Here is a 22533-nt window from a genome sequence, read left to right on the forward strand (position 1 = left end):
ATGTAAAATTGATTATATGCACAGGTAACAAATATGTAAAAATAATCTATTAACTATATACATTTTTTTTGTCACTGCTTCGTAAATTATGTACAACATTACAAAAAAAATTAGAAAAAAACATTGCAGAATTAAATATAAGAAAATTTGACGAAAATACAATCAATGTCATTTTGTTGTCATATCATAACAATCTAATCCTTTGACCTATAAACGCAGAATTCTTAATTGATATATTAGTTACATTTATTTGTTATGTATTTTACATGACAAACTTACGTAGATATTATACTTATTTCTAACATACAAAAGTGATTTTTTATGTTAGATAAAATAATTTACACATAATAAAATAATTTGATATTTTTTTTCTGTTTGTATAATATCATATTTTTAAATAATGTAATATTAAAATACTTTTATAGCCAAAATTCTCTTAAGAGTACATACATGTAACTCTTTAAATACGTTGCACTTTAATACACTTCAATACATTTCAGACTTTTTTAAAAATATTCATAAAGAATTATATTGCTTCAGTTTCAATCTATTATTTTTGATTGATTCAAAATTAACTGTTGGTTAGAATATAAAGTGAGAACCGTCCATCTTTGACATTTTAATAAACTTTGATCGTTCTTATATTGGTATCCAATAATAGTGATATAAAAATATGCGATGTGCACGAAAAATTGTTGAATTATATAATTTAGTAAATTAATTCAGAGAATTTCCCAGTAAACACCAACTAATAGTAACATAATATCAATGTTATAATTTCGCATTTCACAATATAAATGTAATGTTGTATGTAACATACATTGTTTAATACAATATTAGAGAGATAGGGCTTTCGAATAAATAAATACATATATTTATTCGTTTCATTGAATATGAAATAATTATATATAATATTGATGTTTACTGGCTTTAAATAATTTTTAATAGATTTGAGAATGTTTTGCCAAATAAAATTTTTGATGAAACTTTAATGACAATGTAAAATTAAAATTTAATGATAATGTAAAACTTAAGCATTTTGAAGTGACCATTTAAGTAAATACTTTATTTAAAGATTCAGCCTGCTCAATTATCTAGATGTGTCGTCTAGACCTTCTGATAAGTTATCTGTAGTATTAGTACATTAACATGCATACATATACGTTTATGTCCCCAGGGATGGCTTTACGATCTTTCGAGCCATCGCAAAGATCAAGATTTTGCGCAATGCGACCATCGGCATTCATCTAGAGAGATAAAAATCCGGATTGAACGCTGACCTTTTAACTGCATCGCGATTTCCATAAAGTAGCAACTCGATAGAAATCGACGATTTATAAATCTCACCAGAAATATTCGGGATTAACGCATAATTAATATTTCATGATGATTTTTGAAACACAGCGGGATTCCTTTGTGATGAATTATTTTCGTTACACGGAAAATAACTAAAAATTTAGCTAGATATAAATCTCAAAATAATTCTATTGAATTATCAAAATACTTATGTAGGACGCTCGAACTGATTGCTAGAATTGCTAGAATATCAGAACGTTTTACAGCATTCTCATCACAGTTGAAATTCTTACAAGATATTTTGATGATCTAACAAATTAATTTTCAGAACTATGTAACTAAATTTTTAAATATTTAAGAAACAAAATTGTCAGGATATGAACCTCCAATATAAATTTTGACAAGTGGACGGCGTACCCTTTAATTTTTTAACATATTTCTTTTTCAATACATTTTCTGAGTATATATTGCAGAATAAGTAATCACGATTCTCATAGCGCCCGCAGATCGCACCGCCCTGGTTCGATAAGGGGGGAGAAAGAGAGAGAGAAAGAGGGACAAAAATAGCTCTCTGTCTTCCTCGCACAAACGGCGTATCAAATGTGTCATGCCTGGGTGTACCAGCCAGTGGAAGAACGTCCGCGGTCACGGGTTCTCTGTTCTCCCCAATTCAGTATTCTCACTTCTCGGTACGTAACAATCAGTGAATGAGATTGAATAGTCTTCTGTTAAAAGTATAAAGACCACCGAGGGTGATTCCGCACCGCCGCGATGCCGAATATAATAAATGACATAAAGTTGGACTTTAAAGATGTGCTGCTACGCCCGAAGCGGAGCACGCTGAAAAGCCGATCGGACGTAAGTATCGCCGTTTTTATATAATTTGGTATACATATAAGTCGGAATCGCATTCTTCGTGTCGCGTCGGAAATAATTGCACGCGTCTTCAGCGAAAGAAGAGAGTTAAGGAAAAAAAATGAGACATTATTTATTGCGCAAGATTAAGATCGCAAGTCGTATATATCTGCCGAGTATATTTTCGGAAACGAATATGTTTGATTTTAAATTCGATCGTTCGAATTGCACGCGTGTATAATAAATTACAGGCCGCCGGCTCGATCGTCGACTCAATTATGCATCCTGCAAAATTAACGTTCGCACGATCGCTTCGAGTCAAAGCTCCCGAATTTATGATCCCTCAGCCGTAAATTTTCTCTATTGATTTAATTCTTGCTACTTCCTGCATGATCCTCCGGATTGATTTCATTGTTTAAATTTATGTCGACTGACTCTGCATCCTGCATATTTTATGAGAAAATTAACATAAACTGAAGATTAACAAAAATTATTGTTGTATTTTTTTTAACTTTTTATTATAATAAGATTATTAATATAATATTCGTATGTATTTGTTATATTAAATCTTTCAATTTTATTTATTTGATACATATATATATTTCCTATGCCAGTATTTAATAAAATAGTTTGTATTGTTTTTATATATCTTTATATAAGTGTATAAAAATATTAGTTATACATAAAATTGTGTGTGTGTGTGTGTGTATGTGTGTGTGTGTGTGTGTATTAAATATGTTGTTCTTTGACACCTAAATATCTTGTTTCTAAAATCTTTATATTGTTAAAAATAAATTTATTTTTTAAATAAAAATCTCTAATTTTCTGATTGTTATTTCAGGTAGACCTTTTCAGAGAAATCACATTTCGCAATTCTAAACAAACATACAGAGGAATCCCCGTGATGGCTTCTAATATGGATACAATTGGAACGTTTGAAATGGCAAAAGCTCTTTCAAAGGTAAAATAATTTAACAATCCATTTGGAATAAATTGAAAAATTTTTCACTGGATTAAAATTTTAAAATTTTAAAATTTTTCAATAGAATCCTTTCTATGTATATCTGCATATACATATATCTGCATACATATATTTACATACATTAAATATAAATTAAAAACTTGTATATATAACATTATTAATATATTCATGAAACCATGCAAATAAAATTATTTGAATATATGTATCATGAATCGTCCTACTTACTGTGCACATTCTTTTAGCATGGTCTTTTTACTACGGTTCATAAATATTATACCGCAGACGAATGGAAAGATTTTATCGCGTTAAATCCTGATTGCGCAAAGAATGTAGCAGCAACTTCAGGAACAGGAAAAGAAGATTATGAACGGCTTTCAAGCATTTTGGAAGTTGTGCCGGAATTATCATTCATATGTTTAGATGTTGCAAATGGATATTCACAGCATTTCGTAGAATATGTGAGAAAAGTAAGAGCGCGATATCCGAATCATACTATAATTGTAAGTATAATTGAATATCTCATTATCTTTATATATATGGTGTCTCAAATTTAAATTGCCAAACTTCGGGAGCAGTAGGAAATTGATATGAACTAAGAAAATAGATCTTTGAAAATATGTTTGTTTTTGCTTCGTTTTGAAGAATATTACAAAAAAAAACAAATCATAATTTTTTAAATATTATTTTTTTCGAAATGGAATATTATTGTTTTCGTGTACGATTTCAACGATAATGCTTTAGAGACAGTACAAAAGTACGCACGCCGATTTCCAAGCAAGAGTGCTGATCAGCAAGTCATTGTTGACTAGATTAATGTTTGGTACGAACTGTTCGTACAAAATGCAATGCGTGCAAAAGGTCAACATTTTAGACTATATCTGCATTAAACAAGTAACAACGGAAATAAATAAGTATGAATGAATAACTAACAAATAGATATAAAAAAGAAAGTTACGTTTTGTCTTTTTTTCTTCAAAATGAAGCAAAAACGAGCATATCTCTAAAGGACTTTTCCTCTTAATTTTTTTGTCCTCTTTATTGATCTCCTACACGCATTTATAAGGCCTGTTCTTTTTAGCTGAATTTTTACATTAGTTCATCTTTCTTCCTTTTCTTTTTAGGAGGAAAGAAGAAAGATGAATTGATGCAAAAGTTCAACCAAAAAGAATAGGCTTATATAATGTTTGGTCATTTAAATTCGGGACACCCTCATATAGGCTCAATTATTTAAACGTCAATGCATATTTTGTATTTAAACAAAAAGATTAATTGCTGCCACTATAGGCAGGAAATGTTGTAACAGGAGAAATGGTGGAAGAACTAATACTCTCAGGAGCGGACATAATTAAAGTAGGAATTGGTCCAGGTTCCGTCTGTACAACGAGGATGAAAACCGGTGTTGGTTTTCCACAATTGAGCGCCGTAATTGAATGCGCGGATGCGGCACATGGTTTGAAAGGCCACATTATTGCTGTAAATATTTTATTATATTCTGTATTACAAATAGCACAAATAATCGTTGAAAGGTTTCGCTTTCATGTTTATGTTTAGTGATTGATGTTTATTGTTCAGGACGGTGGATGTACCTGTCCTGGAGATTTAGCGAAAGCATTCGGTGGTGGCGCAGACTTTGTCATGGCAGGCGGAATATTTGCAGGTCACGATGAATGTGGGGGCGAAGTTATAGAAAAGAATGGAAAGAAGTTCAAACTTTTTTATGGAATGTCCTCCAATACAGCCATGCTAAAGCATGCTGGTGGTGTTGCAGACTACAGGTGAGACTGCAACAAGTTATAGCGCTACAAACAAGTATGTGTGTTGAAATAATTAATAGAAAATCGTCCGTTCTTATTTCAATGCATAGATCTTCGGAAGGGAAAACTGTTGAAGTGCCTTACAAGGGTTTAGTCGAAAATACTGTGCTGGATATACTAGGCGGCTTGAGATCCGCTTGCACTTATATAGGAGCTCAACGTTTGCGCGAATTACCACGACGAGCGACGTTTATACGCTGCACGCAACAATTAAATCCTTTATACGGACCACCCCCAGTAATATAAAGATTATAATTATTAAATTGTGCTCCTTAGTAAAAGGCTTAGGAAAAAAATGTTTAACGCCAATATTTGATCGTGTATTATTTGCTGGCAAATAATGTTTATATATGAACGAAAATGCAATCTTGTAAAATGTTTACCACTGTATCGTGTAATAATGTTTAAGTATTACGAATTAATTATGCTCAAATGAAAGAACGTTATACAATACGTTATACACCTTCATGCACAAATAAAAAATTCCGTTACATTAAGCCGCCGTTTCATGTTATTGAAGATATTCTGTTATTAATAATCAATCATATATTATTATATATCATTCTATCCTACAGCCATAAATTGAAATGTTTTAATTATCTTTAATTATACATTTCATATTTAAACAAAATGAGTAACACTAGCTTATATTGTTCTTTTTATTATGAATATGCACATGTGTATTTTACAATCCTTATATGAAATGTGCACTGTACTACTTATAGTAAACTCTACTCTCGGTTTAGTATTTTACAGAAATATTTATAAGTAAAAATTTTTCGTACGTATTTGCTATTTGCTTCTCTTGATCAGAGAAACTGGAAAGTTTTCTGTTGCGCCTGTCCCTGAAACATTCGCCAATGTTAATTAATTATATGCACAAAGTATAAAATATAACAGAAAAATATTTTAACTGATCAAAGAAATTTATAATATACATAAAAAGAAAGAGAGAAATATTATTATGCTATTATAATAAAATAAAAACATAATTTACGAGGTTGTAAATACCGATACTAGAGGTTTGACAATATAATTGATTAAAATACTTGCCAGTAATGTTTATGGAGCGACATACAATCGCCCTATTTATATTCTATCATATTTTCTCTATTATAATAAATAGATTTCGTATAAGATATTTGAAACTTGTACATAAATAATCCCTCGAATATAATTAAACCTAATATATGATTCATGAGAAAAGTTCCTGTTTTTTTTTACTTATAATACATTTCTTATTACATTATATTTTATCATTCTAATTTTATTTAATAATTAATATCTGTGCAAAGTAATATTAAAAATATTATGAAATAATGCGTAAAAAATTTACAACGAAAAATTTTCATATTGTAAAAGAAGAGATATTTACGAAAATTACTCGATTATACATTATAAAAATGTAATGTCTAAATAATGTAAAGAAAAAATCATGTAATTATTATATGTATTTTTCATTTGATAACCTTCAAACCTCAAAATTTTTCAAGTAACATAATAAATGTATTATATCTTTTAATTAAATTATAAATATAATTGAAATAATGCCACAAAATGTACTAAATGAAAACATAAATTGTTTTATTAACAAATATTAATGCGTGGAAGATATATATAAATACTAACATAAAAAAAGTATTACTACATGTCTAGATACATACTTCCTATGTTACATCAAACACATAAGTAACAAAGCCAAATATAAATTTATGTAAATTTATATAAATTTATATAAATTTATATTAATTTTGAAATATCCTTTTTATCTTAAGAAATGACAAATTTTTTCAAATTATCTTTTAAAAATAATTCATGCTTCTTGAAATAATATAATTGTATAAACATATTAATTTTGTATAGAATAACACATTTTTTTTTAATGTGTAATTCTTTTTTCATTACAATCAAACTATAGTTGAAGACATAAATTGATTTTTTTAATAGTTCGTAATTTTATATTGCATTAAGCTAATGAAAATAGTAATATATGTAATTATTTATCATTCCTACCTAACTTTCAATTGTAACATAATAAAATTACTGTAACAAAATACTAAGATTTTCATTAACTTTCTTTTTTATCGAAAAATGAGTATATAGATATGTGTTTTTAAGTTCACTATAGATACTTTAAATATATATTTAGAAAGATTATTGGATTTAGACATATTTCAAATTTTATCTCTTTTTAATCAGTATAGTTAATGTATTATTTTATACACATTGTTTCAAACATTGTATATTATAGACGAGAAATATTAAAGACAAGATTAAAAAGTACAATAATTGCATTAGTAAGGAAGCACATTGATATATTACATATAATGGAATAAAGTTTCTAATTAAGATTGTGTTAAAATAAAATTAATCTTTTATTAATGGTAAATCAATTTTACTTCAATACAATCTTAATTGTAAACTTTATTTCATTTAATATGAAAAATAAAGACTATTAAAAGAAATTGTATCTGATAAAATTTTTGCCGATCAAATTTACCAAAAAATATATAGTTCGGATAAAAAGCTTCCAAGCTGAATGGATACATTCTGTATCCATTTATATAAATTAGTTGAAACATGTAATAAAAAGATATACAAAAATTTGAAATATTTTACATATGACTAGTTAAGTCTTTTGATACTTAATTATCGGAAATGAAAAGCCAATATACTTCATTATGTATATCGTATAAAAGCACATGTAATACTGGCTAAATAATATTTAGAATATTGTTAGTAAATTATATTCCATATTATATATATCCCGTCCAATTAATCTCCGGTTCGCAGGTCCTGATTCCTTTGTATACATGTAGATTAATGCTGAATGAAACATTTTAAACTGTAGATGTCCCATGCCATGACATATTGTAGGACGGGTAAACCTCTCTAATTGGCTGCTCCAAATATCTAAAAATAGTATTGGTGTTTCACGAGAAAGCAAACGAAAAACCAAAGTAACATTGTATTTAACACAAGTGCAATAGAACATATGCATATATAAATGTCATATTATGCATCTTTCGTATACATAGTAGAAGAACTTTCATGGGTAATGAGACACATGGCAGCTGTATCAATTATAGCATTTCGTCAAAAGTTTTATAATTATAATAAAACACAAGTGTTTCAGGTAAATAAGTGTCTTATCAAGATATATGTAATAATCTATTATAGTAATATATCGTTCATAACAACGCATTTTTCTAAAGATATAGTTTAACAAGTTTAATGAAAGAGAGAATAAGAGATAGATAGATAGATAGATAGATAGATATATAGAGAGATAGATAGAGAAAGAGAAAGGATGGCAATAAAATGGTACAGATGTCGATTCCTCGTTCCACTTTCTGACCCGCTGCTTCACCTGCCAGCTTCAACTTATATTACAATAATACATGTTATGGAACAAAAATACATACAATATGATAAGTAAAACACAGATATCATATTGATACTATTTATAATATTAATTTCAATCAACTTCTCTTGCTCGATACTTTTTGTTACTTAAACTTAGAACGATGATATCCTATAGTATATATATATATATATATATATATATATATATATATGTGTGTGTACGTATATATATATAAAAAACACAAGACGTTTTATAGTATAAACAGAATATAATCGATTCTCATGACATTCTCAAAGATATATGAAGATTATGAAGCAGTCAACTAGTTATGATAAAAGTATATATGGAGATATAGCAGGTATTAACCGCATCCGGATGGAAAGCTATCTGAAAACTATCTGAAATAAACAAATAATTATGGTAAAAAGAGATGATCCATATACACAAGAAACAGATTTTATTTCAAAGGTGTAAAATATATCGTTATACAAATCATCATATGAACCGTGAATTATCATAGATTTTATATTTTGTAAAAGTTTAATTCAAATTCCCTGAAAGAGGTTCAATGAATATCAGTAGATAACATTTCCTTACACCATTGATTTATAGTATGTCGGAATATCAAGCCAATATAAAGATGAGTATCAAAATAGTATAACTAAAGGTAAATAAATAATTTAACCATTAAGTAACTATTAAATAATCAAATTTTCAAATAGAGTAATAGAGACTGCATACAAACAAATAAAAATTATGACTTCTTGATGTTGGATTTATATATTTTATCAATTTGTAATAAAACACTCAAATTTATATCAGTTTAATATAACAACAAGAACATTTAGAAAATTATATGAACTCTAACCATAATCATTATTTTTTAGTTTTTCATTTAACAGTTAACTATTAAACAAATTATTGGATATTTATCTACTGTATGAAATAAAGTTTTTTTTACAAAACTATTTGAAATAAAGATGATTAAACTAAATTGTAATTAACTTGATTTATAATATATCATTAAAACTGTATGCTTCATACAATTTTCTGAACGTCTATTGTATATGTATATATATATATATCGTATTAAGGTTTACTTACAGCTTGCTTTTTTTTCAAATGGAAGTTTAATTCTCAGAAGTGGACTGTGTATATGGATAATTCTGATATCCTGTTGGAAAAGATGGGTTTTGCTGTCCCGTCTGTGGTTGAGAATTGGATCCAGTATTCGCTGCGTAATAACCAGTTGGCGCAGAACCAGCGTTCATCGTTGGATAACTTCCATAAGCTTGAGGGAATGCATTAGGCGTGGTACCTGGTGGACCAGCCGATTGTCCCTGAAGAGTCTGCATTTGTTGCTGGGCCATTTGGTTTCCTTGCATTCCGAGCTGCAATAATATTACATATGATATCACATACAATATAAAAAAAATACAACATATTAAAATACAACATTGAATATTATATTTTAAGGAAAATACCTTGCCTGCCTTCATTTGAGCTTCTATCGCTTCTGCTTCTTTTATTTTACCGATGCTTCTGTAATATTCTGCCCATTGTACACTATAATCGGCTTGACCGCCATTTTGTGCGGCACCTGCCTGCTGTTGTTGCTGCGCCTGTTGTTGCGGCTGTTGATTTGGCCCAGCGGTACCCGTTGTTGTTGGATTAGATTGGTTTTGTGAATTGCCTAAAATATTTTAATAACATTGTATTTAAGAATATTTTAATATTTTAGAGAATATTTTAATATGTGGTAAAATTTGGGCAAAAAATTATGCTACATCTGTCAACAAAGATTTCCTTTACAACATAACATTGTAAACATGTTTACCTCCTTGCTGATTGTGATCTTGCTTTCCTTGTTTTGCTTGTTGTTCGATCATATCTGCTTCTCTATGCATGCCTAATGACCGATAATACTCTGCCCATTGAGCGCTATAGTCAGGCTGACCAGTCTGTGGATTGACTTGTACAGGAGCTTGATTAGGATTGTCTGTAAGAGTAAATGTATCGCATAATAGATGTAACACTTACCTCCTTGCATGCTATAAGGAATCATAAAACCATACATACTTCCATCAGTGGATTGTGGTTGGTTTGGCCATGCTTGATATCCTGTATTCCAATTTGGATTATACCCTACTGCTCCTTGTGCTGCAGTATATGAAGAACCAGCTGGACCCTTTAAATAATAAATATTATCGAAAAAAATTCTTACGTTAAGAGATAGTCGTATACATATAATTAAACGTATAACTAAATGTACCATGCCCAGCTTTTCGCTAAATATTCTCTTTGCATGCTCGACTTGTTCAGGGTTTCCTCGAATAATGAAAATCTTTTCATTCTCATTACTTTGATTCCTTCTGTCTAACTCACAATGTGCTCCTGTCTGTTGATTTATCTGTTTGATAGTCTCACCACCTAGAATAAAAATTTTAATAACGTATAAAATATATACGTTATACCCGATAACGTATAAAAACATTACATATATTACATTTATTAAATGTAATTCAGAATAAAATAATCAAGATTTTAAATCTTTAAGATTGAAGATTTCAATAATACATATATAACTCTATAATTAACACATATAGCGAATAAAATAAACCTTTGCCAATTATAATGCCACATTTGGAAGAAGGAACGGTAAACGTTGTTTCAATTTTATCTTGCATAGGGCCACCTTGTCGTCTATCCCAGGTTCCGTATTCATTTGGATTACGATTGCCGCCAAAACCATTACCTCTCGGGCCACCGCCTCTGCCTCCCATATTATTTCTACCATCATCTCTCCTCTAAAAATAAAAAATAACATATTCTGTACTTAAAAAATGAATGAAGAGAATCGATTATAATGTTATGCTATTAGCTTGTATATGGATTTATGCATTCTAACAAATTCATAAATAGATAAAATTTATTTACCATGACACTATCAATCAATTCCTGAATTCGTTGACGAGCCTGTTCAACAGCTTGATGCTTCCCTGACAATAAACATTTTCTATCGCCAGGGCCCTCTTCTCTTCCTTGTTGGAACTGAACTTTAGCTCCGCTTTCCGCTTGTATCTTTTTTATCATATCTCCACCTTTACCAATAACGACACCAACTGCGGCTCTTGGAACGAGTACCTATTATTAAATGATAATTTTATAAATTTTAAGAATAAAAAGATGCATCACTCAATTTCTTCTTCTTTCTACAGCCAATAAACATTTTTAATTACATTCGCTTGTAATATAATAAAAATCATTATTAACCTCTACTCCATCACTATTTGCAGGACCATGATTAAAACCACTATCATTAGAATAATTTCCCGTTCTTTCAGTAGCACCTCTTCCTCCTCTATGAAACATTTGTATTTCTTTTTCAGCTATTAATTCATAAACTAATTGCTTTGCATATTCAACTTTTTGAGGATCTCCTGTTATTCTATAGAAAGAAGATATCAGCTTTAAATAATTATGCCATATTGTCCTGATAGATCAAGTTAAAAGAAATAATTATTTGTGTATGCAAAAAAAATATTTGTTTATTTTACCTTAAAGGTTTTTCTTGTTCTTGAGATGGTCCTTCCTGAATAACAACCATTTTAGCTCCAGATTTTTCTTGAAGCTGTTTTATGGTTTCTCCTCCTTTGCCGATTATCAAACCAACTTTAGGACCTGGAATCATTATCTCAACAAATCCTGGATGTCCCATCATTCCGCCACCGCTACCACTCATATTCATATCACCAATTCCCTCACTTCTGCTTCTTTGATTTACTATTGATAACACAAGCTCCTTTGCTCGACTGAAACACATAAAATACCAAAGTACAATATTTTTTCAACTAAACTGTTTTACATGTGTCAAAAGATTTAATCAACAACAATAAAATTTGTTTGCAACACATAAATATGCACTAATATCTATTGCGGATCAAAATTATATATCACATTTGTAATATATAGTTCTCTTTTCTAATGACCAATATCTTCAAAAGGTATAATAAAAGGTTTCAAAAATTTTATATCAAAATGCCATATATATTTAAACAGTTTCTAATAAATAAATAAAATTTTCTTCATGTTGTGATTAACACGTCCCCATGCATATCCTATCCTCCTTCCTTCCTTTTCTCTCCATATCCTATTAAAAGCAAAAAACTATTAGTAAATACAAAATTATTAAATTAAAAGATCAACTCATTAATCAATTTTCAATGGTCAGAAATTCTGAAGCTTATAGAAAGTCAAGTATTGAACCCGCTATGGCATCCAGGAGCTAAATAAAGATTCTGTAAAACATTTCATAATTTCAATATGCGAAAGCATATGTCTTACATTTATAAAATGCATGTTAGGATGAAATTGTAGTGTATATAAAATATACTGACATACACAAGCTGTTATTAAAATGTATCTCAATTACACTGTCTAATAATAGGATCAGAAAGCATTGTGCAATATTTATACATTATCATAACATCGCAGTTTGATATAAAACGATTTTTCAGTCATTTTTGGGGAGTGACAAGATGGGAGTGTGGTGAAAACATTTACACTTAAATAAATTAGAATATAAAATATCCCTATATAAATTTAAGGAGGATAGCAGATTTGCTTGGCTGATTTACAATTTTGACAGAAAAGTATTTTTCACAACCCAGAATCTATAAACATAGAACTTGAACTGACAATCATATCCCATTTCAATAAAATAATTGCATTCAAAGTCAACAGACAAAAGTAAATTCATTATCATTCATTGTGTGGTAAATTCTTATCATTCATCGTGATATAAAGTCATGGTATTGCATTGCATACAAAATAGTTATAAAATTAACGAAATAAGAAGGGAAAACAAGTTACTTGACAGCTTCTCGTGAACCAGTTAGCGTGCAAACACGCTCAGGTAGCCCACCGCTTTCTGGTGCCATTTGAATCTTACATCCTGTTTCAGTTTGCAATCTTGTTATCTGTTCTCCACCTCTGCCAATTACTGTAAATATATTATTATTACTTAAACGTAATTACATATCTAATGCTCCTATTATTACATTTCAATTACAAGTAAAAAAGAATCAATCAATATAACAAAAACAATACACATAACTATTCTAAAACGCAACAAGATTTTCTAGATTAATGTTAAGATAATAATAATACTTAAGCTATTAAATTTTATAATAATATTATGTAACAATCATATAATGTCACAATAAATAATAAACTAAGGATATCATAACACATCAGGTTATGCTCTTAAATAAGAACAGATTTAATATATTATAGAATATTCATACAAAGAATACAGTAATCTCTTCCATAATTTTACTTACTTAAACCAACCATTTTGTCTGGAACTCTGATATCTTCATTGCACATACTACATAATGGATTGGAAGAAGGCGGTCTGGCTCCTTGACCACTTGAATCTCCAATGGAATTACCTGCAGGTCCTCCACGAATACCTATTAAAGGATCTGCTACTAATGATGCCATTTTCTTTGCTTCTGGCTCTAAAAATACAAAACATAACGCAATGTTAATACAGAATATACACAAATCTGAAAAATTTGTTAACCTTCATTAATAAAGATCTATAGAAGAGATATATATTTTCAATATATTTTTAAATACATGTATTACCTGAACTATCTTCAAGAGGACGTTTTAACTTGGAATCCTGATTATTTTGAGCACCACCAGGATTTATCTTCGCAGCAATCTGCAAAGATTAATCAAAGATATAAACTTAGAATAGAATGCTTTACTTTCTAAACTGAATTATTATATACTTCTGTATAAATATTTCAGTTAAATGAAATATTTACAAATATTATATTATACAAACATTATAATATCCTCAGACGAGCCAAATTGGTTATCACTATAAAAAAAAAAAAGAGAAAACTGAACGAAATATTATAAACGAATCCTATTCTGATATTAAAAGATTTATAAATATGGATCAATCTAGCCAGGCTTGTATATCGTAGAAATTTTCCTAAATCGGTTCACTGTGTATAAAATAAAGTAAATTCGAAAAGTAACAGTCGCGTCGGAACGGCCGCGAATTGCCGCGAGGAAGTGACGCTCAACTCGCGTGTGGACGCACACGGCTGACACGGCGCCGTCCGCTGTCGTCGACGTGTTCATCACGGAATCGTAATTACCTGCTTGGCGCGTTGGAGTGCCGCCGCGAATGCGGTGCTTTGGCTGAAGTTCTGAGGCGGAGCGACCGCTGAGTAGTCACTCATGTTGGTGCATGAAGTTATTGGGACTGGTTGAGGAATCTAGTTAACGTTGTTGGCGCTGGTTCAATCACCGGCTGTCCCAACGATCCGTTTCACCGTTGCGAGTGGTAACGCGATGGAACGAAAACGGTCTGCAGACGCAAGAAATAACACTTTTATGGAACGTACGACGCCGTACGCAAAGAACGGAAAAGTTTGCTCACTTTGCGGCAGTCGCGAGTGAAAGAACCGTACTTTCACGGGGGAACGCAGGGGAACGACACAGCGCAAGCGTCCGCCGTTGGGTGCGCGGTCTTTTTAGTACGGAAACTTGCGAAAACTTGCATCCTCGTCTCGATTCGTCGATAATTAGAGACGCGGGATCACGTGGTGCGATGCTCTCGAGAATGGTCAAGATTGGCTGCGTTCAGAATTATCATCTGAATGCACCCAGATGTCATTTTATTCTTGTTGTTCACGAATGTTAAACAAAGACAAAAGAACATCTGAATGCATTCAGCAACGATTCTGAACGCAGCTTTGCAAGGCTGCGTTCGGAAATATCATTTTAGTCTCTCCCCCTTCCATCACATTTCATTTTATTCTAATTACCCTATTTTAAACAAGGATAAGATAATATATGGAGGCATCCAGGTGATATTTCCGAACGCAGCCCAACTGTTGTAAAATTCTTTAATATGATTGGTTTTGCTTTTAATTCCTCACTGGATCTAAATGCATAAACTAATCATATTTAAGAATTTTACAATAGTAAAATTCTTCGTTAAAATTACGGAACTGCTTTTTCTGCTAAACGCAGCCAATGTGTGTTTCAAAACCAAGGCTGCGTTCGGATTCCTACCTGGGTGCTTCTTGAGGTGTCATGTCATCCTTGTTTAATGTTCGATAAACAACAAGGATAATATGACATCTGGGGAACACCGAGGTGAGAATTTGAATACAGTCCAGCAATATTAAATCTGTGGCGTAAAATCTGTTGATTTGCTGATTCGATTCCGAGTTAATAGTTTGTTCTTTTTAATCATATTTTTTGCACTTTAACTCTTCTTATGCAGTTAAAAAAAACAGATAAGCTTGTTCTTTTTGACTGAACTTTTGGCATCAGTTCATTTTTCTTTTCTCTCCAGTAGCGAGATTCTCTAAACATCGATGTTTGTCGCTAGAGGGTATAAAGAGAGTGACGCCAATTATCGCTATTTAGTGTCCTACATCTAGGGTATCTATATGATGTAATTCTTCGTCTTAACCTTTTTTTCTTTAACATTGTCTTCTTCTAACTAAGGACAGGAACAATAAGGACACCTAATGGGTAACCAATCAACGTTAGAAGTTCGAAAGAAGTATACAATAAAAAAAACAGGGAACAGAGAAGAGAGAATAAGAATTTCAACCTATTAGAAACTGTGTATTCCACAATACATAATTTCTGATAGGTTGAAATATTTATTCTCTGTTCTCTGTTCTCTGTTTCTTTTATTGTGCGGAGCCCCTCAAGCACATGCATTGACTTCATTCCTTTTAGGTTATTTTTCATTGCTACACTTTCTGAACTAATACACACAGTGCAATAAGTTGAAGTGAAACAAACGTTTGTTTCACTTTAACTTATTGCACCGGTTCAGAGTGCAGCAATAAAAAAACAGACCTTTTATACTCATTCTAATTGTCGCTATTGTTAACCAACGACAGCCAATGACAATCCTGGAAGAAAGCGCGGCACTCGTTGGTTGTTGCTAATAACGATAGCTACATAATTATCGATATAACGTTTAGAGAATCTCGCAAGGAAAGAAGAAAAAAAATGAACGGGTACAAAAATTCAAACAAAAAAAAACAGACCTAATGAATATGCTAAGCACATGTGACGTAAATTATAAATTTTCAAATTAAACATGGCGGAATATCGTGACTGTTCGAAATTGACCGTCATATTCAAAAAGTAGAATTCTTTGATAAGCATCGACAAAATAGTTGACTATCTTTTGTCTGTTTTAAAGATAAATTAACAAGAATATTACTTTATTTATGTACAATCTGTATATTTTTTTGATGAAATAGTAATTAAGGCAGATATATATAAGGTGTAGTAAAAAGAAATCCATTATTTTTGCATGAAATTGAAGGCTTTATTTAGTATAGTTAGAATGATCCGATTTAGGTCAAATATTCATTGTTTTATTCGATAACTTGTTGCTATTTTGAAGGTAATTCCATTATGCCTTTCTCAGAAAGGCAGAACCTTCGTCCCTATTGACAAAAAACTGGGACAGTCGATTTTCACAAGCTTCTCTTGAGGCGAATTTTTCACCAGCAAAATTATTCACCATAGACAGGAACAGATGGTAATTACTTGGAGCCAGGTTCGGACTATAAAATGGATGCATAAGAACTTCTCAACCAAGCTCCTGGAGCTTCTGGCGAGTCACTATCGATGTGTGTGGCCTTGCGTTGTCCTGATAGAATACAATTCCTCTCCTATTGGCCAACGCTGGCCGCTTCTGAGCGACGAGCGCTTTCTGAGCGCTTCTCTTGCTTCCTTCAGACGGTCCAATTGTTTACAGTACAGGTCTGAATTAAGAGTTTGGCCGTAGAGGAGCAGCTCATAGTAGATGATCCCTGCCAATCCCACCAAACACACAGCAAAACCTTCCTGGCCATCAATCCTGGCTTGGCCACCGTTTGCACCGGCTCACCGCGACCGTTTTCGCTTGAAGTTGTCGTAAGTGATCCACTTTTCATCACCAGTCACTATCCGCTTCAAAAATGGGTCGATTTTGTTGCGATTCAGCAGCGATTCGCAGATGGAAATTCGGTCCATGAGGTTTTTTTGCGTTAACTCGTGTGGCATTCATACATCGAGCTTCTTTTTGTATTCAGTCTTATTCAAGTGGTTCCAAATAATTTTTTGTGCAATGTTTAGCTCGAAACAGTGCAATCGAAACAGTGCTTACATGACGGTCGGACTTGACGATTTCCATTATATTTTATCGCCATTTTCGACAATTGGCCTTTCAGAGCGTGGTCCATCTTTGACATCAAAATTACCGCAACAGAATCGACGAAACCAAAATTGGCTGTTACAGTATCAGGACCATAAACACTATTCACATTTTCAGCCGCCTGGCTTGCGTTTTCGCCTTTATCGAAGAAAAATTGTAAAATATGGCGTATTTTTTCTTTGCTAGTGTCCATCTTTGACACGCACTCTGAGTCAATCACAAAACTGAGAAGTTTTTTTTAGTACGAAATCTTATCTTTGTAACGCCATCTAGCGTAACCCGCACTTATACAACGCGAGATGCAGATTACTAAAGCCATCTATTGGAAAAATAATGGATTTCTTTTTACTACATATTATATATTATAATATTAATTTATTCTTAGGATAATCAAAACAATTAATCTCGATGTTATCCCCACTTTGGTAGTCATGAAAATTTGTCCAGGGTTAACTGTACTAATATTAATCTTAGTTTTAGAATGTTAAAATGATTCTTAATATTGGGTGTGGGAAAAAGTTTGTGGCGTTTTTCCCGTTAGATGGCATTAAATGCTCAGCAGTCGGCAACTACTAATCGCATCGGCAACACTAAACGTGCGTTTAAAAAGTGACATTTTAACCTTTGTTTTGAGCCGAAAAAGATTGAAATTGGTGAAGTGGATCAAAAGTTATTTTATTTTGAATATGGAAATAAATAAGGAAAAAATTCGCTACATTTTGCAGTATCACTACGATAAAGGCAAGAATGATGCACAGGCTTGTGAAAAAATTTGCGCTATTTACGGTGAAGATACTCTATCAAAATCAGCAGCACGGAAATGGTTCGCTCGCTTTCGTGCTGGAAATTTCGATGTGAAAGATGAACCTCGCTCCGGTAGACCAATCACTGAAAAGTCCCATGAAATCATAGTAAAAGTCGAGCGTGATAAGCATGTGAGCACTGTGGAGATTGCCAGGGAACTAGGCATCGACCACAAAACAGTTTTAAATCATTTACACAAAGCTGGATATAAAAAGAAGCTCGATGTTTAGGTTCCTCATGAGTGTTAGGAACATGATGGACCGAATTAACATTTGTGATACGCTGTTGAAACGGAATGAAATTGAGTCATTTCTGAAGAGAATGATAACTGGTGATAAAAAATGGATCACCTACGACAATCCAACTAGAAAAAGATCATGGATAAAGAAAGGAGAGAAGGCGCAAGCAATCGCAAAACCTGGATTGATGAGGAAGAAGGTGATGTTGTGTGTGGTAGAATTGGAAGAGAATCGTTCACTATGAGCTGTTATCGTCCAATCAAACAATTAATTCCGAATTCTACTGTGAACAATTGCAGAGATTACAACAAGCAATTGAGAGGAAGCGGCCAGAATTAATCAATAGGAAAGGTATCATCTTCCATCATGACAACACTCGACCACACACATCTTTGATGACTTGGCAAAAATTGCGAGAACTTGGCTGGGAAGTTTTAATGCATCCACCATATAGTCCTGACATAGCACCCTCAGACTATCATTTGTTTAGGTCTCTGCAGAACTCTCTTAATGGTGTAAAGCTAGTTTCAAAAGAGGCCTGTGAAAATCACTTGAAGCAGTTTTTCGATCAGAAACTACAGAAGTTCTATTGCGATGGAATTATGGCTCTGCCCCAAAAATAGCAAAATATTATAGAAAATAATGGAGCATATTTGGTTTAAATAAATTGATTTCAATACTCTAAGAAAAACTTTAATTTTACTAAAAAATCGCCACGAACTTTTTCCCATACCCAATATACTGCAACCACATTATCAAGTCATTTTGTGATATAATTATAATTAAAATGCAATTATGTTCTGTATACTTATTATACTCTTCTTTTTTTATATATTTATTATGATATCTTGTAAAAATTTTTTGTAGTCCGGTTTCATTTATTACGTTCTTCTACTTGTATGAACATTATTCTTAACGAATAAAATTGCGCAATTAAGTTATGCTCGATCGTTTTTTATAATTTGCATAAACTGTTTGCATAAGCATTGATGAATAAAGTTACATGGAGATACACTTATAGTTATAATCATTTTTATAATCATCTTTATACGTTTGCTGAACAGTTAAAAGTATCCCTCATATAGCTGCTCATAATATATATAACATATATAACAAAAGAAAAGGGTTAATAATAAGCAATTTATATATACTATATATTTCTTTTAACAAGAATAGATTCATCATTTATCGCAATCCTTTTCTGTGTATCTTTTTTCCTACAAAATTAATATACAATGTTAATAAACTAAAAAACGTAGGAGATAACAGAGCACAGAAAAGGACATAGTCATTAAATAATCACATTTTATACGTTTTCATATTTAACATATTAATAATAATAATAATATAATTATTTATTTTATATTACATGGCATTTGCTTGTATTAAATTACATTTTTGTAAAGAATTTTAAATATGTATAAATTATTTATAAATTTTCATAAAAATCAAATATATTTAAGTACAAATATGTAAAATATATAAAAATAAAAATAAAAGTAAATATTATATATTGTATGCATAATAAAAACATTTACCTATAATGAAACATTTTTATTACACACTTTTTTATGCTTCCACCTAAAAAGTCTAATCAAATTAAAATAAATTCTAAAAGTATTGTTCTCTGAATGTTAAGTACATCAAAACGGTTATTAATTAATCCTTATGTTTTTCTGTATTACGTATTCTTTCCATTAAAGCCCGTGTAATGTTACCAGGTACTTTCTGATGTTTTCTTATTAAATCTCTAAGACTATCGGCAACCTGAAAGTATGTTGTAAAATATTTTTGAATGATATTACCTAGAATACTTGTTTTACACTGCTTCGTAATTTTATTTACCTTTATCTGTAATTCTTCGGGTGTAAGATTCCCATCATATGGAATAGGCTTGCCTATATATGTTACTAATTTTACTGGAAAGCCACCAAAGATTGGTACAAGAGGAAGCTTTGTCTTGGCATATATCTTCAGCCATATTCTTCTTCCCCAACTTACTGTTCTAAATGATTCTCTGAGATTTTTCGTAAAGAATGGGACTATACTCTAATAATGAGAAAGAAAGCAACTGTTATAATAAAAACCACAAATAAAACAATACAAAAATTTTTGAAGAAAACGTACCACTTTTGCATCCAAAGCAACCTTTGCAAAACCCATTCTTTTCTGCCACATAAGTTCATAATAGGAATCTCCAAACAGAGCTTCATACACGCCACCTGGAGCAATAGCAAGCATGTTCCCTTCTTTTAAAATAGCAGAACACGATTGAATTGTACCAGGTATAATTTTCAAAATATCAGCAAATATGGACCATCCAGGGATCTTGAAGAGAAATCGGTCTACTACTAGACGGACTAGCCTCGAATTATATAGAAATACTTTCGATGTGAAATAATATATATCAACTGGGAGAGCTCCATGATAATATATAAATAATACTGGTTTATCTTGTGGAATATTCTCTAAGCCCACAATTTCATATCCTATTAAATATGTTATTTATATTAATAAATAGTTATATTAATGAATAAAGCTACTAAAAATTTATATAGCTTAATTTAAAAGCATTCTAATGCTTAATCTTATAGACAGATTATTAAACTGGAACCTACCATGCCAAATCCAACCATGTGCATCCCAGACAGCTGCGACCATATGAACAGCTGTGTCTCGCCATGCAGTACCATAAGCATTTCTCAATTTAACCCTAAAACAAAATATTTCTTTTATGTATATGTGTATATAAACAAGGGAATTATTATGAATACAAACGATTTTGTCGAATGTACATTAAAGAGATATATGTTAAAAACTATTACGTTTCACGTGTCGCTTCTAAAAATAATTTATTTCATTCTATTATAATAATTGGCTTTATACAAATATGATGTTTGTTATAGTTAATATTAATAAATTATATTGTGTATTTGTTTACAATATAGACAAGTTATACTTTCAAACCTGTGTAACTTATAGATGTACAACATTAAGGCAGTTAAGTACAATAGCAGCGCAATTACAAGCGGGAGTAGAAATGTTATGAGTAGTGGCATTAAGAGCCATGTCAGCCATAATGTAAAGTCCAAATCAATGTACTGAACTGAAAATAATATGAAGTACATTTTTTAACAATCATTAAACTGCATCCTTCAATCATAATACATTCTTTCTTTAATATAAAAATTACAAAAAAAAATCTTTACTTATGCAAACAAGAAGCATCTAAACATGCAATCTTAAATTTATTTTTTTAATATATATATATATTGTAATACATAATGGAATTGTTAAGAGAGCAATTTATTTAAGTTATCATAATAGGCATAATAATAGGTAATTGTTAGAATAACACTGTGTAATTCTAATAGCAATGTATCAAGGCTAATTTTAATACAAAATGATACCTATAACATCTTCCACCATCAACCACAAGTTGTACACGATTGAAAACATGTTTAGACCAATATAAAAAGAAGACGCAAGACATAAAGATAATTTAAAACAATTGAGATGCTTATATCTTTCTAGCAGGAAGCACTCGTATACTCATTATTACGATACCAAGGATCCTTTCATATTTATATGTCATTCTATATATAACTATACATCTAACACAATTAGCATTCATTTAAATTTATTTAAATTCCAAAATTATTTCCATCAAGACTGTTATTCATTAAATCGTTTTCTATGATTGAACAGGCAATCAATCGGTGTAAATCCGAATCGTCTCAAATCGTTCCACAAAGTGATACGCCAACCTCATTTTCATGATGCATTGTAATATTATTTTAAATTAAAATTATTGGAATCACGATCATTATTGAAAACTCAATTTCATAATTCATTATAAATGAAGCTATAATCTACAATATCAAAAAACATCAAGCCACACTTTCATATATATATAT

The 22533-nt window shown here is 31.0% G+C and overlaps 3 protein-coding genes across 7 annotated transcripts; 1 reads left to right on the plus strand and 2 right to left on the minus strand.

The window, feature by feature from the left end:
* The first annotated feature begins 1880 nt into the window (after positions 1–1880).
* LOC108685008 (GMP reductase 1-like) lies at positions 1881–5518 on the plus strand. The gene is made up of 6 exons (XM_018189604.1): positions 1881–2154; positions 2993–3112; positions 3376–3633; positions 4418–4606; positions 4706–4908; positions 4998–5518. Exons 1-6 carry the CDS (start codon positions 2068–2070, stop codon positions 5191–5193), a joined length of 1053 nt encoding a protein of 350 aa, XP_018045093.1. The 5' UTR covers positions 1881–2067; the 3' UTR covers positions 5194–5518.
* Positions 5519–7820: 2302 nt separating this feature from the next.
* LOC108684997 (far upstream element-binding protein 1) lies at positions 7821–14857 on the minus strand. Of its 4 annotated transcripts, none has more exons than XM_018189582.1 (14): positions 14494–14836; positions 13967–14045; positions 13657–13836; positions 13187–13316; positions 11872–12126; positions 11588–11762; positions 11252–11458; positions 10935–11121; positions 10587–10744; positions 10394–10502; positions 10152–10313; positions 9799–10007; positions 9419–9705; positions 7821–7860 (listed from the first exon to the last, which is right to left on the minus strand). In XM_018189582.1, the coding sequence occupies exons 1-13, from the start codon at positions 14575–14577 to the stop codon at positions 9445–9447; spliced, it is 2196 nt and encodes a 731-aa protein (XP_018045071.1). In that variant the 5' UTR covers positions 14578–14836; the 3' UTR covers positions 7821–7860; positions 9419–9444. The 4 variants fall into 4 exon arrangements, with proteins under 4 accessions (XP_018045071.1, XP_018045072.1, XP_018045070.1 ...); XM_018189583.1 differs by lacking the exon at positions 7821–7860 and adding an exon at positions 8534–8708; XM_018189581.1 differs by lacking the exon at positions 7821–7860 and adding an exon at positions 8534–8712.
* Positions 14858–19762: 4905 nt separating this feature from the next.
* On the minus strand, positions 19763–22145 carry LOC108685009 (transmembrane protein 68). Of its 2 annotated transcripts, XM_018189606.1 has the most exons (6): positions 22027–22145; positions 21584–21722; positions 21235–21329; positions 20744–21105; positions 20462–20665; positions 19763–20383 (listed from the first exon to the last, which is right to left on the minus strand). In XM_018189606.1, the coding sequence occupies exons 1-6, from the start codon at positions 22073–22075 to the stop codon at positions 20276–20278; spliced, it is 957 nt and encodes a 318-aa protein (XP_018045095.1). In that variant the 5' UTR covers positions 22076–22145; the 3' UTR covers positions 19763–20275. The 2 variants fall into 2 exon arrangements, with proteins under 2 accessions (XP_018045095.1, XP_018045096.1); XM_018189607.1 differs by lacking the exon at positions 21584–21722 and having other exon boundaries at positions 22027–22144.
* Between the last annotated feature and the right edge of the window lie 388 nt (positions 22146–22533).

The sequence above is a fragment of the Atta colombica genome, unplaced genomic scaffold (assembly GCF_001594045.1).
Source record: "Atta colombica isolate Treedump-2 unplaced genomic scaffold, Acol1.0 scaffold142, whole genome shotgun sequence".
NCBI classification, from domain to species: Eukaryota; Metazoa; Arthropoda; class Insecta; order Hymenoptera; family Formicidae; genus Atta; species Atta colombica.

What these genes read in the sequence shown, in the direction of transcription:
- LOC108685008 (XM_018189604.1), top strand. Translation starts at nt 2,068, where the DNA reads ATGCCGAATATAATAAATGACATAAAGTTGGACTTTAAAGATGTGCTG. An exon ending in ATCCGAATCATACTATAATT is followed by an intron (nt 3,634 to 4,417) that starts GTAAGTATAATT and finishes CTGCCACTATAG; the next exon opens with GCAGGAAATGTTGTAACAGG. An exon ending in GGTGGTGTTGCAGACTACAG is followed by an intron (nt 4,909 to 4,997) that starts GTGAGACTGCAA and finishes TTCAATGCATAG; the next exon opens with ATCTTCGGAAGGGAAAACTG.
- LOC108684997 (XM_018189582.1), bottom strand. Translation starts at nt 14,577, where the DNA reads ATGAGTGACTACTCAGCGGTCGCTCCGCCTCAGAACTTCAGCCAAAGC. An exon ending in TGGCATTATAATTGGCAAAG is followed by an intron (nt 10,745 to 10,934) that starts GTTTATTTTATT and finishes TTTTTATTCTAG; the next exon opens with GTGGTGAGACTATCAAACAG. An exon ending in ACCACAATCCACTGATGGAA is followed by an intron (nt 10,314 to 10,393) that starts GTATGTATGGTT and finishes TTACTCTTACAG; the next exon opens with ACAATCCTAATCAAGCTCCT.
- LOC108685009 (XM_018189606.1), bottom strand. Translation starts at nt 22,075, where the DNA reads ATGTTTTCAATCGTGTACAACTTGTGGTTGATGGTGGAAGATGTTATA. An exon ending in ACATGGTTGGATTTGGCATG is followed by an intron (nt 21,106 to 21,234) that starts GTAGGTTCCAGT and finishes CATATTTAATAG; the next exon opens with GATATGAAATTGTGGGCTTA. An exon ending in CCGAAGAATTACAGATAAAG is followed by an intron (nt 20,384 to 20,461) that starts GTAAATAAAATT and finishes ACATACTTTCAG; the next exon opens with GTTGCCGATAGTCTTAGAGA.